This window comes from Thermobia domestica, chromosome 18 (genome assembly GCF_964235325.1).
Source record: "Thermobia domestica chromosome 18, izTheDome1.hap1.1, whole genome shotgun sequence".
In the NCBI taxonomy this organism is placed as follows: Eukaryota; Metazoa; Arthropoda; class Insecta; order Zygentoma; family Lepismatidae; genus Thermobia; species Thermobia domestica.
Genome location: NC_137471.1, coordinates 167,604,774 through 167,622,142, shown reverse-complemented (window position 1 = coordinate 167,622,142; position 17,369 = coordinate 167,604,774). Strand labels below are relative to the sequence as shown.

General features: G+C 36.9%; 1 protein-coding gene across 5 annotated transcripts in view; it reads left to right on the top strand.

The window, feature by feature from the left end:
- LOC145675637 (protein seele-like) overlaps positions 1-12,546 on the top strand; it is a 58,729-nt gene extending 46,183 nt beyond the window's left edge. For 3 of the 5 annotated variants that reach the window (XM_081746185.1, XM_081746186.1, XM_081746187.1), the window contains one exon: positions 12,285-12,546. In XM_081746185.1, the coding sequence (XP_081602311.1) occupies positions 12,285-12,440 (156 nt within the window). In that variant the 3' untranslated portion in view covers positions 12,441-12,546. Of the gene's footprint in view, positions 1-2,878; positions 2,930-3,550; positions 3,720-12,284 lie in introns of those variants that run through there. The other 2 variants (XM_081746189.1, XM_081746188.1) reach the window with 2 other exon arrangements.
- Positions 12,547-17,369: the final 4,823 nt, after the last annotated feature.

Here is a 17,369-nt window from a genome sequence, read left to right as displayed (position 1 = left end):
TATAATATGTATCGCTTTAACAACTTTAAATACTATTATAGAATTTTTATGCTAAATAGTAATCATTTTTTTTTACCACATGCGAAGAAAATTTAGAAATAAACCTTCTTTGTTACACAAATTTGTTCTTAGCGTGAATGCTGTCGAATTCTATTCCTAGTGATGACAAATTTTTCGGTATTGATTCAGTATCGCGAATCAATTGGGAAATTGAGGAACTGACCACACATTACCCTTATTACAGGGCGCATTTGTAGGAGAAAGTGAACCGTAGTATCAGGGATTCTTTTATTACACAAGAAAGATATCTATACATAATGAAATAGGCTCTACTAGACAATATAGATACAAATATCATTTTCTATTATTATAACTTTTCGAAATATGAATAGGGATTTATTTCTTGGTTACAGGATATAGTGTAACCTGATAATAATAACCTTGAAACTTACGCATTCTACACATGGAATATTTATTTCCAAACGGTGGAAGTGAAATTTCATATATGGCTACAACACATACAGTATTATACAAATAGTACAACATATATTATTAACAGAATAATTTTAATTTTATACATTGTCTTTTGATGCTTCATTTTAAAATACAGGCCTTACTTTTTATTGAAGTACACCCGTTTGTCAATGTCATACTTATTCAACTAAAACATTTTCGCATCAGTATAAAAATATGTGATGGAATACTGTTTCATCAAGCTACCACATTAATGAAATTCGAGTCGAGACAAAAAATATACAAGTTAAAATATACACACACATCAGCGAGAACATTATGACTATCTACCTAATTGTCAGTATGTCCACCTTTGGCACGGATAACAACGGCGACACGTCTTGGCATGGACTCAGTGATCCTTGGTAGGTCGCTGGAAAGAGTTGGTACCACATATGCACACAGGTCACCTGATTCCCGTAAATTCCGGGGAAGGGGCGATGCGCTCTGACGTCACGTTCAATCACATCCCAGATGTGTTCGATTGGGTTCAGATCCGGCGAGTTGGGCGGCTAGCACATCACTTGGAACTCGCCCCTGTGATCTTCGAACCATTCTATCCCACTCCTGGCCTTGTGGCATGGTGCATTATCTTGTCGAAAAATGCCACTACCGTTGGGAAACATGGTCGTCATGAAGGGTTGTACGTAGTCTGCAAACAGTGTGACGCCTGGGCCGTTGTGATGCCTTGCTCCACTAGACACATGGGTGCTCCCAGAAATTGGTTTCAAAACTGTTTCTGAGTGAATACTTTCTTCAAGATAATATTACAAATTATAGAAAGATTTTCGAGACATTAGAGTCGAGTCGAGATTTTTACGAGCAGTCTCGACTCGACTAGTGTCTCGAATCGAAAATCCGAGTCGAGAAATAAGTTTGTCTCGATTCGTCTCGAATTTTACAAAGTGTGTCTCGACTCGAATTCGAGTCGAGATTCGAGACATGTTTCGACTCGTGTGCATCCCTAGCTAGTGCCGTTTATAGCTTGTTTCGAGTGTTATTTATGAATACAGTTAGGGTTAACTTTCTGCTTAACTACAAGGAAGCCCGTTGGGGATGATTTGAACGTGGCAAGTATATAGCATGCTATTACCCAGAAATCACATCTATGGTACATCCTTTTTTCAAAGATTCATATCTTCCACGTATAACGCTACATGCAAATAAGATCTCTGGTTCAAGGAAAATTCGAAACAACATCTAAGTAGCAAAGTACGTAAAGCAGCGATCCCTACTGTGAAACATTTAATACTTTAAATGTGAAACATTTAATACGTTAAACTTTTGATAGATAACCAACAAGGAGCTATGCTGTTATTATTATTATTATTATTTTTTTTTTTTTTTTTTCATTTTGCAACATGAACTGGCCCTTATTTGTTATAAATTTCCTGAGTTTTCCAGATGGAATTGTCTTCCAATAAGAAAATAATAGGTTATCTAAAGCTCAACAAATCCATTTCAACTGGAGTACAAAATTATTTGCAATGTCGTATAATATTGGTAACGTTATGTTCAAAAATCACTTACAGTTGACATAGAAACCAAGGAACACTACTAACGTCTCTCGTGTTTTCGGGAGAATTAGTTTTAATGAGCAGCTTTTCCCTCTTTCTACCTTTGATTTATTGACCTTTGAAAACAACAGTAATAGATATTCTTCTCGTACAAGGTTTTTAAGAGATGAAGAAAATATTATACCGTGTGCCCAATATAAACGTAAATAGGAGCCCAAAAGTAAGGAACACCCGAAAATGAGACTGCTTCAATGCGTCCGAATCCCAAGATAGATAGATAATCAATTTACACGGTAGCATGTAATGCATGTCTTGATCAATGAGAAAATGAAACTTCTACAAAACTAAGGTCAAGTTGGGCAAATGGCCAATTTTAGGATTACCATATTCTGAAATGTCAAAATGTGAGCATACTTCTACGTGTACTCCCCTCCTTACCTGGGTAATATGCGGAAAGCTTATACTAAACACAATAGTAAGAAGTAGAGTCCCGGTGTGACTAGATTTAGCCATGTTCAAGACAACGAAACAATTTGGTCAGGAAATGTATGTGGATGGAAATTTTAACTCTCAAAATGCAGACATGTCTGTAAAAATGCTAATGTATGGTAACCATACCCAACGTACTTTGAGATGTCGACAAATTAACAGTTTTATTTCTGTAATATGAAATCTGTGGTAGTTTCCATTAAGTTTCTTGGAGTTTAATTAGTATAAAAGTGCGGATTTTTGCTTTTAAAATAGTATACGAAGTTCTGACTATAACTGCAAAGGCAGTTATTTATACATATGCAGTAATTTATATTATGCATGAAATATGATAATAATGCATTTGAAATTTGTTTCAGGTGGAAAGAAAAGACAGTTACCGGATACAGATATAGTGATTATACATAAAAATCTGCTCCTAGAAACGCTAATTAGTAAATAACGTTGTTCAATATAGATTTTCTAATGGAGTTATGAATAACCATATTTGGACAATTTTAGAGTGCTAAACACGAAAATAGCACTGAAAAAGCGAGATTACTTTTTGTTTTGAACTGTCGCGGAGAAAAGGGTGAATCTAAAAATTACACTATTCTCGAAACTTTAGTAGGTATTGTGTAACGGAGACATAAGCAGACATTATTGGATAAGGGTGCTGAAGACGAAAATGGCAAAGGGGTTTCTTGTTTTGATGTTACAGAGAAAAGGGAGGAAATGGAAATAATGGAAGGTTTATGTATTTTTCCGACTTTCATGTGGGAACCACAAATTCTGCACATTTTTCAAAGCCACGCATATTTATGGCCTTTGTATTATTTTTATATGTTTTGTATGCCACTTTATTCAAAACTGTTGTAATAATAATAATAAAGTGATATTCGCTTTCGTATACACTAAAAGTATCTTTATTCAATAGAGACAGTTCGCTTCTAATTGCTTACAACTGTCTATCCATGAACGGGGGAAAAGCTAATGTAAAAGAGGAATGGATTTGTTCTCATTGTTTTTATTTCTTTTTTTTCTGCTTTCAGCAAAGAAAACGTACTCCAACGCCTCCTCACTGAAATGCCATAAATATGTCATTCTTGAAAAGGGTCCCCTCGCAGCTGTGGACAATGTTCAACCTCAAAGTAACCCTCCGCAACCTGCTAGAAGAGAGAACCGAGTGTCGTCAATGCGTTGTTGCGAATTTTCACATGATAAAAAAAGGGGGGGGGGGAATGAATAACTTAATTGGAGGCTTTTAATAAAATTATAAGCTCATATAAGGAATCCTTTATTATTGACCTGACTCCATGCAAATTTTTGTAGGGATTTGTTCATTGGTTACTGAGAAAAATTCGAAAAAAGTTCCAATGTTATTAGATAGGGGAAAACTCGACTTGACAAAGAGGTAGCAACAGCCTTAAGGTAGCATATTTTGATATTTCAAAGTGGTAATTTTTTTCAGATTATTATTAATTTTTCAAATAATTTTGCTTAAAGTTTCATTGTGTGAAAATTATCAAATCAATTTTAAAATAACAAAAGAGAAGCACTCAAAACAAAAACCAAAATAAGTAAGATAATTCATATGAGCGAACGTGTTATGGTGACTATTTTTACATATACTATTTTGTATGTTCTAAACAATTTTAGTAGCTAGACTACTACGACTATCGTAAAGAATTCACCCAATGTGCAGAAGCTGAATAAAGAACTTTTTCAAGAAAATAGAGTAGAAGGACTATCGACATGAAATCGTTCAGTCACGCAAAACAGTGAGAGAGAAACGCTTCAGGGATAAGTTTTAGAACAGCCTCTCTGTTCGTGGTAAGCCTCATTATGCATACACACTTCACATTGTTTTACACGAGCACGCTCAAAGGAGTTTCTCGAAAGGTTATGAATTTTTCCTTTTCATATTGTTTGGTAAAGTGTTTGGTTTATTGCCTCCTTTCTACCCTTCTTTCTGCTCTTTCGCCTTACTGAAACAAAATATTTAATTCAGCATAGTTGTATCTTGGACCAAACATTCACAAAGCTTGAAGAGGTACTGGAGTTTTCGCACCGTCATGTAAATTTTAAAATTGTTTGGATTTAGATCTTGCATGAAATAATTTTAGAATTGTGAGGATTTATGCATGATGTGATTAATTGAAAAATACAAATGAAATACACTATTGAAACTATGAAAATTACACTTACGATGTTTCACAGCACATGAAAGAGGAAAATAGACGTAGAAAGTTAGAAATAAAACGCCCGATGATTTAACAAAACAATTGAACTTCCAACTTGAGGAGCTGCTTCTATTATACAGGGTGATTATAATTAAAGTCCCAGTTTCAAAATGCTGTTAAAAAAAAAACACTAGAAGAAGGGGAAAACGGTATAGCATAAGAAAAAAAAACTTTCGAAAGTGTATCAATAGATGGTGCTGTAAGCGGCATAGAAGTGGATTCGGCTACAATTGACATTTTGAATGGAAATACGACGACTTTGGCATGAGTTGCACATTAAATCAACCGTACTGTTGAATGTGCATAATTGTTTCGGTTTTGTGACCGGAAAAAAGTCATTCAACAGTTGTGGCAGTTAGTGGAAAGCCCATCCACCACGGCACCAGAGCACGATCCTTCATTGAGAGACGCAAGACAAGCTGCTAAGATGCAATATGAGGAGAACGCCACGTACCCCGCGTTTTTATAACAAATGCAATGTGTCTTGCGCATGAGTCTTGTAATTTGCATAGTATGCCATCTATTGATACACTTTGGAACTTTTTTGTGTTATGCTCTTTCCACCTTCTTCAAGTATATTCAGTTTGAATATAAAGTCATTCTGACCAGCATTTTTTTTTTTCCAGCATTTTGAAAGTGAGACCTGAATTATAATCACCCTGTACTCCATCTTTGCTCTTGCACAGAACTACTAGGTTCTAACTTCCTGAGCGCTATCAAATTTTCTGTTAAATTCAGAACTGTTGTCCAGCTCATCTAAATTCAAATTTAATCGTGAGTTCTTGGGTTTTACGTAAAGTCAGTACTTAGTACGTTACCTTCCTTTCCGTACTATTGGATTTTTGCTAAGTTTTAATTTCTTTCATGTAATGCCAAGAAATACTTTCCAAAGTGGTGAAGCAGCCTCGAAATATAATTAGTTTCTAATATTCCTAATATGTTTTTAATTCTGTTAGGAATATTTTAAGTATTCCCACTGTAAGATTCTTTAGATGAACACACAGGCTGGTGAATAGCACAATTCTATAGATTATCGATAAAGTAATTTTACACTTAGAAAAATATGTCCTCGTTCTTGCCTAGTTTGATAGCCATACTTATTCCAAATGTTGCGTTTAAAAAAAAATGGTTGGATGTGTCCACATTGGTAAATGTTTTGCTTATTTTGGGGATGGGAGGTAGAATTTGGATATAGACATGCAAGGAAATTACAACGTGGCAGCCCTCTAAAAGAATCAAGATTGGTACACAGAAAAAAAGTAAATCTTCTAGTTTAACGCCCGACGATTGTGCCCTGTAGGTTAAAGGAGATGAATGATTATTGAAAGAACCACTGCAATGAGAGTCTGGGAAGAAACAGGAAAACTCCAAGAAAAGCCGGATAAGATGTCCACCATAAACTCACGAGGTCTAAAATCGAACCAAGAATCTCTTGTACCACAGAGGAATACTCCAGTACTGTCCATTGTGTCCTCTTAATGCAAAGAAGATAAATGCAATATAATTGACATGATTTTTCTTAACAACAGGCCTAGACTATGTTCTTTTTACTATTGTCTTCTGTGCCTAGTTGTGCTTTTCATCTTTCGATGGGGCCTGCTACGTTCCTAAACGTTGTGAGAGTAAATTCCATAATTTGAATCTTTTTCTACAATGTGTTTAACAAATAACTACACTTATATAAACACGATTATATGTTGAGGTTTTGTATTTTGTGTGTTGTAAGTAATATTTTCTACATAAGTTGGTAAGCCTGCATTGCTTCCTGTTTGCTTCCGCACCAGTCAGAGTGGTGAGCTTAAAACAAGATATGTCTAGCTCTTTGTTATTCATTGTGTGTTCGTCCGAGACTACGTCTTTCCATGTACCTGGAAATCTAACGGAAAACTCGTCTTTCACTGGCTGTGTGTACTCACGATGCATATGAAAAACTTATTTCACGAGAAATGTATATGCTGTTCTAAAATTAACATCATTCTAAATGCACACGGAAAGACACGATCTGAGTCGTTCAAAGACGATGATCACACAATGAATAACAGAACTAGGCATACCTTCTCGTCTCAAGATCACCACCCTGACTTACTCGCGGAAGTAAACTTCACAGAACTCAGAATTGCCGACTTCGCAGAAGGCATTACACACAGCGTACGGAATACATTCGTTCAACATACAATCCTGTTTCCCTATGTGTATAGTTACTTTCTGAATCCATTTTATTTTATTTTATTAAAGAAAAATAATGAACAGTCACTATCCTGTCAATCTTCATCATGATATATACAGTGGCGAATCCAGGATATGATCAAGGGAGAGGCTAAACAATAGTTTTCCGTTTTATCCAGTGTAAAGCAGGATTGAAGCCCATTTTATCCAGTGTATACCTGAGCGTCAAGGGGGGAGGGGGCTATAGCCCCCTTAGATCCGCCACTATATATATATATATATTCAACATACCACTATAAGTTTTATCAACCAAGTGAAGATCTGATTAGGAAAATAATTTAAGCTTTCTCTTGTTAAGGATGACCGCTACATCAATCGAAATATACAAAGTGTAATCAAAAAGTATGGTGATTGTAGTTCCACAATGTCATCTATCGATGTTGTGTCCACTTCAGTTAGTAAACCTTTGGTACAGTCAGTGTCGAGTTTGAACGAGTTGTGACATGTTAGTTGGCTTCCAAAGGCAGAAGAGTGGAGACGATGTATGGCGATGAAGCGCTGACATTGAAGTCGATTGAAAACAAGCAATGATTGAGACGTCCTTCGACGTTAAAAGCAGATGAATACGTGTAAAAAGTGACACAAATGATTTGTCCAAACAGGGGAATGACTATTCGAGAACTTTCCGAAAACTAAACGTCTCGTATGAGTCCGTGAAAAGAACTTAAACCGCCAATAAAATGGACAGATATCTTGCTTCTTCACCATGAAAACGTGCCGTGTCACACTATGCTATTGATCCGCGAGTTTTTGGCCGGAGCACCATACGACTTGTGGGTCTTCTCAAAAATTAAAACCGTGCTTAAAGGACAACGTTTTAAGTCCATTTCTGACATTGAGAGGGCCACGACAGAGCAGCTGATAAACCTTTCAAACGAAGCCTTCCAGAAATGCTCCCAGTCATGTATTCAACGTTGGGATAATTGCATTGCCAGCCAAGGATAGTACTTTAAAGCAGGTTAAATCAAATCCTTTGTAACCTTATTACTTTGTTTCTAATAAAATGATTGACCGTACTTTTTGGTCACACCTCGTACGTATTGAAGGAACATTACAGGAAGTCAGTATGTTATTATTAATTCAAATATCTTTTGTACGCTCAATAAGTAATCATAGCTTTTTAAAACAAATAATTCAGAAGTTCCTTATTATTATAAGATAACCAAGAAAGTTCTGTCGTTTTTTCACCCACCACCTTCGAACATCGATAGGTCAATTAAGACGTATCTGGAAGATCAAAAATAGTCCCCATCAGCATCAACGACCGTCTGCCAACCTCCTGAAAGGCCATGGATTCCGTCGCGGCAGAATTTGGTGGGCTGTGACGCGAATAAGGTATCAAGTGCATTTTGCACCTCTACTAGGAATTTGAACCTAGTAGAGGAATCACCTAGGCGTCCTCTAAGGTGATTGTCCAAGGAATGGAACTGGTGATAATCGGACGGTGCAGTGTTCAGGGAGTATGGCAGATGCAATAGTGGTTCCCATCCGAGGCCTAGAATAGTGTCCCGGGTCATCCTAGCTACGTGGAGCTTAGCGTTGTCTTGTAACAGGAGGACCTCTTTGCAATTCAGGAGTGCTGGCTCCAGAGTTTTTCTTGAACACGGCTGAGCTGCTGATAGTACATAGTAGCAGTTCCCGATGCACGATGCCGCGAGCAGTTCACCAAATACCCAGGAGGACTTTCTTCTGGTGAAGTGAAGTGCTGGTTTCGGCTGTTTTGAAACCGGTTCATGGGATGCTAACCAACGACGACGGTGCGGTGGAGCTTCGTACAGGGCCCACTTCTCATCACATGTCAACGTCCTTCCAGAAATGGCTCCTTCCTCAAACGAGACAGCCAAGAAACAGAGGTGTCTGCTCTCGTTGCCTTGTGGCTCGGAGTCAGATCATGTAGGACCCAACTTGTAGTGCTACCCAAGTTGATGGAGGTGATGTCGAATGGTTTTTACACTCACACTGAATTGTAGTTCCAGCTCCTCACATGTCTGGCCACTGTTCGCTTCAATTGCAGACTGAAGATCTTCATTTTGTACAAGTGTTGGTCTTCCGGCACGTAATGCGTCTTCGAGTGTTTCGTCACCGTCCGTAAACTTGTTAAACCACTGCTGCACTGTCCGCGTATTATTTACGTGTATTTTTCAATTCTGTGTTTTCCTATTCTTCAAATGTAAAATTTCTCTACACTTTCATAACTGCACTCTTTAACGGCCCACCTGTCTCATTAATTCTCTTTTCCGCTACTAAAGTTCCTCGTCTCCTTGCTAACACTATCACGTAACCGTCCATCCCAATATCATGCCATATTATGTGGACACTTCCCACTACTTTTGTATGCTTTTCCTTTTTACTTTCCCACTCTATCTGGTGAAACTATTAGCGAAAGGATATAGTTTGCCTTTGTAGCGTGATTTTTATATGTATATACAAGTACTATTTTTTTCCAACCTGTTAAGCCATCAGAGTATAACCACCTGAGATGACAAAACTCGGATAAAGTTGTTGATTGGCCGTCGTTTACCGCCCACACCGTTAGACTCTGTCCTTCAATCGTTGTCGAGTAGGGAACTTGAAAACATATGGAGAACAATCGAAGCGCGCGCCAAGTGTGATGCATTTCGCTTTCCCTAGGCGCTGATCTTGAAGTTCAGAAATTTAATCCACACCATTCACGAACCATGAAAATTCACATGTTCAGTAAACTCGTCAACCACCAGAAAAATTCACCATTACCCGCTTTCATGTTGTACGTCGGTAAGTCCATTATTGCACACAGCTATCACTTACGAAGGAAGATCAGAAACAGTAAAGTTACAAGACCACTATTTCTGGAGTTCCGTCTGTTATAGAGGAATAAGGGGTGTGTGGTCACTTTACCACATGGAGTTGGCAACTGTGCAGTTTCACCACCCGCTACTTATGGCGCTAGTTGTGGGTAAACACAAATGGCAACTTGTTTGGAAAACTGGTCTCGCAAAGAAGTCCTCTCAGTTATTCGATTTCTGTTGGCGAAACATGTAACCGCGGCTGAAGTTCACCGGGAGATGGTAGGGGTTTACGGAGAGACTGTAATGTTTCATCGGCATGCCACAGAATGTTGTCGAAAGTTTGCAGCTGGTAGAACAAATATCACCGACGAGGAGCGCAGTGGCCAACCCACCACAGCATCAACAGATTTGATCATTGAGCAGCCTCCGTACAGCCCAGACCTCGCTCCAAGCGACTTTCACCTGTTCCCGCACTTGAAGGAGCACATAGGAGACCGTCGCTTCGCTTCAGACGAAGAGGTAAAACACTTCGTGACCACGTGGCTGATCACGCAAGGACAGGATTTTTACGAGAAGGGAATCTTCAAACTCGTCCTACGTTGCAATAAGCGCCTCAACCGATATGGAGACTCTACCAAAAAAGTAACGTAATCTATGTTCCATCTGTTGGCTGAATGAAACAATATATAAACGTTTCACTGCAGGCAAGCTTTGTAACCCTATTTTCTGATCACTCCTCGGAAAGTTCCTGCCGTAATCTTTACTGATTCGACAATGAATTGCGGCTGTATTTTGCCCTTCCAGCTAAAGAGTACATGACATAATTACATCTGGTGGTGCGTTTCGTCTCGATTGTACTGCACATGTTCCCATGCTCAGTACTCTAACAATGATTAAACGGCGGAGTTTGTCTAAAGTGTGGGCGACGGCCATTAAACAACTCTGTCTTATCCTTGTTTCATCATCTCACATGGGTCTCGTCAAGTAGCTTAACGGAGGTTGAAAAAAAAAAAAAAAAAAAAAACCCTCGTAATATAAAATATAGAGATTGGAGTGCAGGTGTGTAAAGAAGCAAGTGTAGAGGATTTGAAAGCCTGCATTGTAAATAATAGTGACCATGTGTACTCAATGTTCAGTGTCATAACACGTATTCTGGACAATTGCGTAATGAATCAATAAGATGCATATGGAATGTTTATAAAGTTTGTACGCACTCGGGCGGTAAAAATAATAATCTTGACCGTTGAAGGTTCATCAGTACGAATCCTTTAAGAAATTTTACGTTGCTTATAGAATTACAACGAAAGAAAAAAAAAATGTTTAAATCTCAAACCAGTTTTAATGGATATGGCTTGTTCGCACATCAATTTCATTTCCATTAACAATGGAATATATAATTTTCTTGAAGGATAATTAATGTGAATCAAGTAAGAAGTGTAACTTCTTTAAAATCTGTCAATAGCACAGTTTTGATATTCGAAATAAGCGGTCGGTTAGATATTAAATATGTTGGTTTTTCGTCCCCGAGTTTAAACACTTAGAAGGAAAGCAACATACATGATGTTCCGGGGACAAATCAACATACTTGTTAAACGTATTCAGGCCTCAACAGAAGGAAAAACGTTTATCTGACAGCTTTGGTCACAAACGCCAAATTACAAAGATAGAGCCAATTTAAAGTAATTACTAGAATTGGTCGTAGAGAGCCTACACTAAATAAAACAAGTTATGAACTTCGCATATGTGCTTAGGATATCATTACAAGCAAAATAATTAACTTTGGTCGGAATTACAGCGATATGAAAAATTTATAGCAACTAATAGAATTGGTCGTAGGGTAATTACGTGAAATTGGCCCCATCTCCATAATTAGAAGTTTCCGACCAAAGTCACAAATATTTTGTAGTGAGATCCTGGACACGTATGCGAAATTTGTTGGTTTATTCCCGGAACATATTGTATGTGTAGAACGAAGGAAATTCGGAACAATGTTTCATTAACACTTCAAAAGTTGTTTCTAAATTAAAGCACATTCATAATTCTGTTTAAATGTTTTCTACAATTCAGAAATGTTACTGACGATATGATTCTACACGTACAACATACATTCGATACCAGCTCGCGCCAAGTGAACTTTGTGGTGAACAAACACCGTGTGCTTTGGTTTTCTCCCACTTTGTTCATTCCATTCATTTCTCATCCTCCTTGAACCTAGCCGGCATAAGCGTGGGACGTAAAACTTAAAACATTTCATTTCATTTCACGTACAACATACAAGCAAGTACGTGTAAAGTTCCTTAAAGAAGTCGTACTTATGAAAATGATAAGTTATTGCTGAAACATCTACGGTCAAGATTACCATATTTACTGTTCGTGTGTTTCGGAGAGTACGGACTTTATTATTATTGTTCTGGAAAAAAAATATTGTAATCTGTGTACAAATCCTGTGATGCACTACTTACTGTATATCTCAAGTGTTAATCACTATAACATGATTATATTTTGCAAAGCATGACGTTTGAATATGCCGTCTTGTTTTATCATTTTAGTGCCAAAGTATTGTCGAAGAATACGATGAGCCTTTCATCCAAGTTTTTTCAAAATCCTCGGATAATGCAGATGAGAAACTGTGTTCCGAGATCGCTGGACTCTGCGGTGGTTCAGTTGAAGAGGATTATAACTTTGAAGATCGAGAAGAATTATGATAATTGTTTATTTATTTATTTAAGTTTGGTTGAGGTTTAAAGTTTGTTGTGTTGTTCGTGTAATTTTTTAAAAGTATACGAGAATAAAAATTGTTTAATTTCGTAAGTTAACTGGTATTGTTGATCCTTTCAATACAGGAATTATGTCTGGTTCTGTTCAGAAATCTTTTGAAATGGACACTCGTCTGGCGATGATCGTTACTGTAACGCATTTGCGGAGCAGAAGGTCATATTTGACACACCAAAATTTTCTAACCAAAATATAATTTTAATACAATTGAGTTGTAAAGCTACAGTAGACTCCCTGTTAACGGATCACCATTGGACCGGGCCCTGGTGAAAACAAAAATCACCATTTCATAGTCTCTTAATTGTATAGCACCTTTATAATGGTTAAAAGAAGGCTTACAGTATTATAATTCCATATATCCTGCTTTCCATAATGCCCTTTCTCTAGCCAGAGCCTCCATTCTCTTGTGTTTAAAAATATTGCTGAAATAAAACAATTCACAACCGTAATTTAAATTATTAAAATCAAAAGTGTCGAGCACAAGCCGCTCCAGTGACACTCACTTGAACGAAATAGTGTATATTAAATAAAGCACAATAGTTATCACAGGCCTCCCAGCAGGACATTGCAAAAATATAGGGCAGTCTGGTTTATAAAATAGCACAGTTTGGTTTATACAATAGAATATTATGCTCTGAAGAACACAAAAAAATATAAATATAGAAAAAAAGAAAAGGTCACCCTTCACTCCAATAGGCAACTGGAAACTAGATTTAGATTAATACAAAAATATTAATGAAAAAAGAAGATTGATAGCTTATTTCTCTGTAATGAAATATTTGAATCTAATTAAACATTGAATTATTTGAACAATATATACGGAAATAAACAATATTACAGCATTTCATTCACCATAGCTGTGCAAATTATATATACAATTCTAACAACTGTTATGCAACGTAAATTTCAGGACATTTTTCATTTCACAAATAATTTCCAGGACATTTCTAGGATTTTCACCATTTTTCTGCTTTCCATGACTTTTCCAGGCTGTTTCCACGACACACTTTTATTCCCAGGTTTTCCAGGGCGCGTATTATGTACAGCAATATTAGAAGGCGTTGGGATGGTGAATACCAACATACCTCAATATCAAGCCAATACTGCTGCACACACTGAGAAAGAAAATGCTAACACAGCTTGCGTTATAAAAAACTGGAGCATGCCAAGGTTCCTCAGCTAACCTTCATTGGGGAAGAATAAGCATATAGGAAACAAGAAAAAATAGGGTGGACATGGGAGGATAGAGAAAAGCAAATTTAAAAAAATAATAGTGAGGATTAGTGACTAGTCCCTCAGAAAAAAAAAAGCTAAACACATTTAGCATATTGCTAATACGTAGCAATTTAAATCATCACTGAAACTGCCCTTGGCTTGTATTTTTAATAATTCAATCACTGAAAAATATAGGAAATAAAGGACAATATTAAAGTATAGGACATACATAGGACAAATACACACACATTTCCAAAATATAGGAAAAATAGGACATCTGGGAGCCCTGTTATCACACAAAACATTACACTACACCAGGGATTCTCAACCTGAAGATCGCGAGAGGGTTTCATGGGGTCGCGAAGATAAGCGGAAGAGAGAAATATAATCTGATACTGGAAAAAAATTTTAAATATTATTTTGAATTTTGTTCTGATAGGCATATTTTTTATTTTTATACATACTGTTAAGAACACCAAAAAATAGGTCTCCTAAACATTTTCAACAGGTAGAGGGTTGTTTAAAAAATCAAACCAGAAATTATAAGGGTGATGCTTGGAATTAGGTTGAGAACCACTGCGTTACACTAACACACTTATTTTCGATGTATGTGTGTTGATTGAAGAAAAACATAAAACTAAAAAAAAAAAAAAAAAAAAAATACGATTGTGTGTATAATACTGAACGAAGTACAGCACAGTATTCTATTATTGTTGTGCGTATATTTATTACTGCTGGAGCACAGAGCGCGACCGATAATGAAAATGACATATTTCTTGAAACATGGGCGGTTAAGAGAGAGTCCAGTGTATTTAAAAATTATGATAGCCACAAGAAGTGTACTCAATGGAAAAATAGGCATAGTGATGATACATCTATTGACGAAACATTACTGATTTTCGATAAATTGTATTTATTCTATGGACAACATTAGAAAGTGAATTAAGTATATTCTGTGTGCATAATACTGGAAGACTAGAAAAATAACACTTTTACTTTGATTGTTCATCAATCCTTGTAGAATTTCCAGTTTTTGAGGTAAATTTTAGACTCAGTCAAATACCTATTGCTTCCTTACTATTTATCGTAGAATCATGCTTCATACTTTTAAGAATAGCTACCTTTCCAACTGTACCACTCGCTTGTCCGTATTGTACACCAGAAACGGGAAAGTCGGAAGAAACCGGGAGTTTTTTTTTAAATCAAAATTTTTGCGCCCCTTTAGCGCTGGCCTGGGTTTATGTTGGGATCTAAAAACTTTGTGAAAAATACGTAGTTATGTATATAATGTGTGCGCAAAATTTCAATCTTGTATCTTGAAAACAAAGGGCAGTAAAAAAAAAATTCAAATTTACCTTAAGAAATAAACGTCAGCCCCTCGCCCCCACTTGGTGCCGCCAAGTTGACTATCCGGTTCCAAAACGCATCTAGGGTGTTCTTTCTTCCATGCTTGACTAGACCAATAATAATAATAAAAAGACGGGGTTCAGTATGTGTTATGTGAGCTTAATAAGCGTTTACACACAACACTACTCCATGGTACAACGGATAAAAAGTACATTTTACAACGCATATTTTTGTGCAGTGGACTTTACATTCAAAACGTTTGCATTCAGTACAACTTTTTTCTTATTCATTGTCATTTTAATTGTGAACAAAGAAAAATAATAATGCAGAATGAAAAAAAAAAAAAAAAAGTTCAAGCACCCAGCCAGTCTGGGACAAACAAATTATAACATGTCTTCACGTAAGCAGCGAAGGCTGAGTCAAACAGGAAATTCTCGCACTGTGATTACCAAACGAAGAATGTTAACATGATAAACATGCTCCTGAACTTAAAAACAAGTATACCTAAGTGGATTACGAGAAAGAAAGAAAGAAAAAAGAATACGGTGAAACTGAGTCAAAATTGACCCCATCTCTGTCGGGCGAGTGTTAACATTTTTTATTTATATATTTTTAACTCCGATAAACCACCAGACGAGAACGATGTGCAACGATGCAAGGGTCTTGGCAACTCGATTCACGTGACGTCGCCATTATGATCGCCGTTAGATTAACTTACTATCCTTCAGTTGTTAGGATAGCGGACGAGGGAACATGTCGAGTGTCGAAGCGTCCACCTAGTATAAAGTATGTGCTGTAATTTGCATTCTTTAGACGAAAGGGACACAGAATCGTCGTCGAATGAAAGGTTAACAGTGACGACTTTGAGTAATGGCTACATGCATACAAGGACGGTGCTGAACGCGTGAATCACGCGGTTCGTGAAAGGTCATTTTTGAAGATCAGCTCTCTTGCCACTGTGACCGTAACAAGTGGCTACAAAAAAAAAAAAAAAAATTGTGCCTGGAACGTTGCAAACTTTCTCACCACAATTCAAGAATAGTGATTAGGTGAGAACTTTGTTTCTGAAGGTCATAGGAAAGCTTGTGCCGAGATATGATAAGTATCTTAAACGCAATGGCAGCTTGTAGAAGAGGGCTGTAGCTAAGGTATGTATACAATAAAATTTCTATATTCAAGTTTGGTTCTTTTTCGTGGTTTACCGGAGGTTGAAAAAAAAATAGCTCTTGTTTTTCTAATGAATAAATCTTCCATGAAGTGCTTTTTCCCTGATTCCCAGGCATACATTTGGAAACCGTAGAATGCCCTTCCCGCTGGTCTCGTAGCTAGCGCATGCGTGTTTGGTGTACGTAATCCCGGGTTCGATTCCCGGTAGGAGAGCACACAGTTTTAATTTCACAACCCTTATAAATTATATCGTATATTTTTTATATGATTAAAGCTTTTTACTTCGTTTTTTTTTTTTCTTCATTGTAGAACACGTTACGTATGCTTTCACGCCTTTCTACGTCGAGACTCAGGATGTGATGACGTCACAACGTGAAACAAAGGAACATTTTGTTATGCCTATTTTTATTATTTTTTGGTGGGCTTACTTTTGTATCTGGAAGATTGAAATTTTGCACACATATTTCGGTGCACCCCTTAGAATTTTTCAGATTTGCTTCAGATTTCTGCGTTAACACAGGCGGAAAGGGGGGAGTTCAAAAGGTAAAAAAAAAAAAAAAAAAAAAAAAAAGCTTTTAACAAAAAATCCCTTTTTCGCGACTTTCCCGCTTCAGACACACACAGGGTTTGTCCAAGTGGGCCCAGCCCAGCCCACCACTGTTTTTTTCGGGTTGGACCCACCTGAGTTTTTGAGCTGCTTTTTACTACATTATTGGTACAACTAAGGTGATCACATTGAAAGTTATTTTTATCAGATTTTGGAGCTTCCTTGGGCGAATTAGATGCTTTCACGTTAAGGTATACAACAATATTCAACATAAGACCTTTATAAAGTTCTGAATGCACTGAATGAATAAATAATAATAATAAACGAAACTCACCTTAGCTTGAGATAATTATAGAACAAATTAAATATGGATTATGCTTATAGCCTATTTGAAGTAAAATGTACAATTTTATATTTCAGAAAATACTTTTCGTGAATAGTGTGCTCCCCGACTCGGCCCCGCCGAGGGACGTTATCCCTCACGTTGACGGGTTTAAGGTTATATGTGTCGGTACTACCAATAAATATATAAATACATTAGTAAAACTATTAGTATTATTTCTTACCTTTGATGGTAACAAAA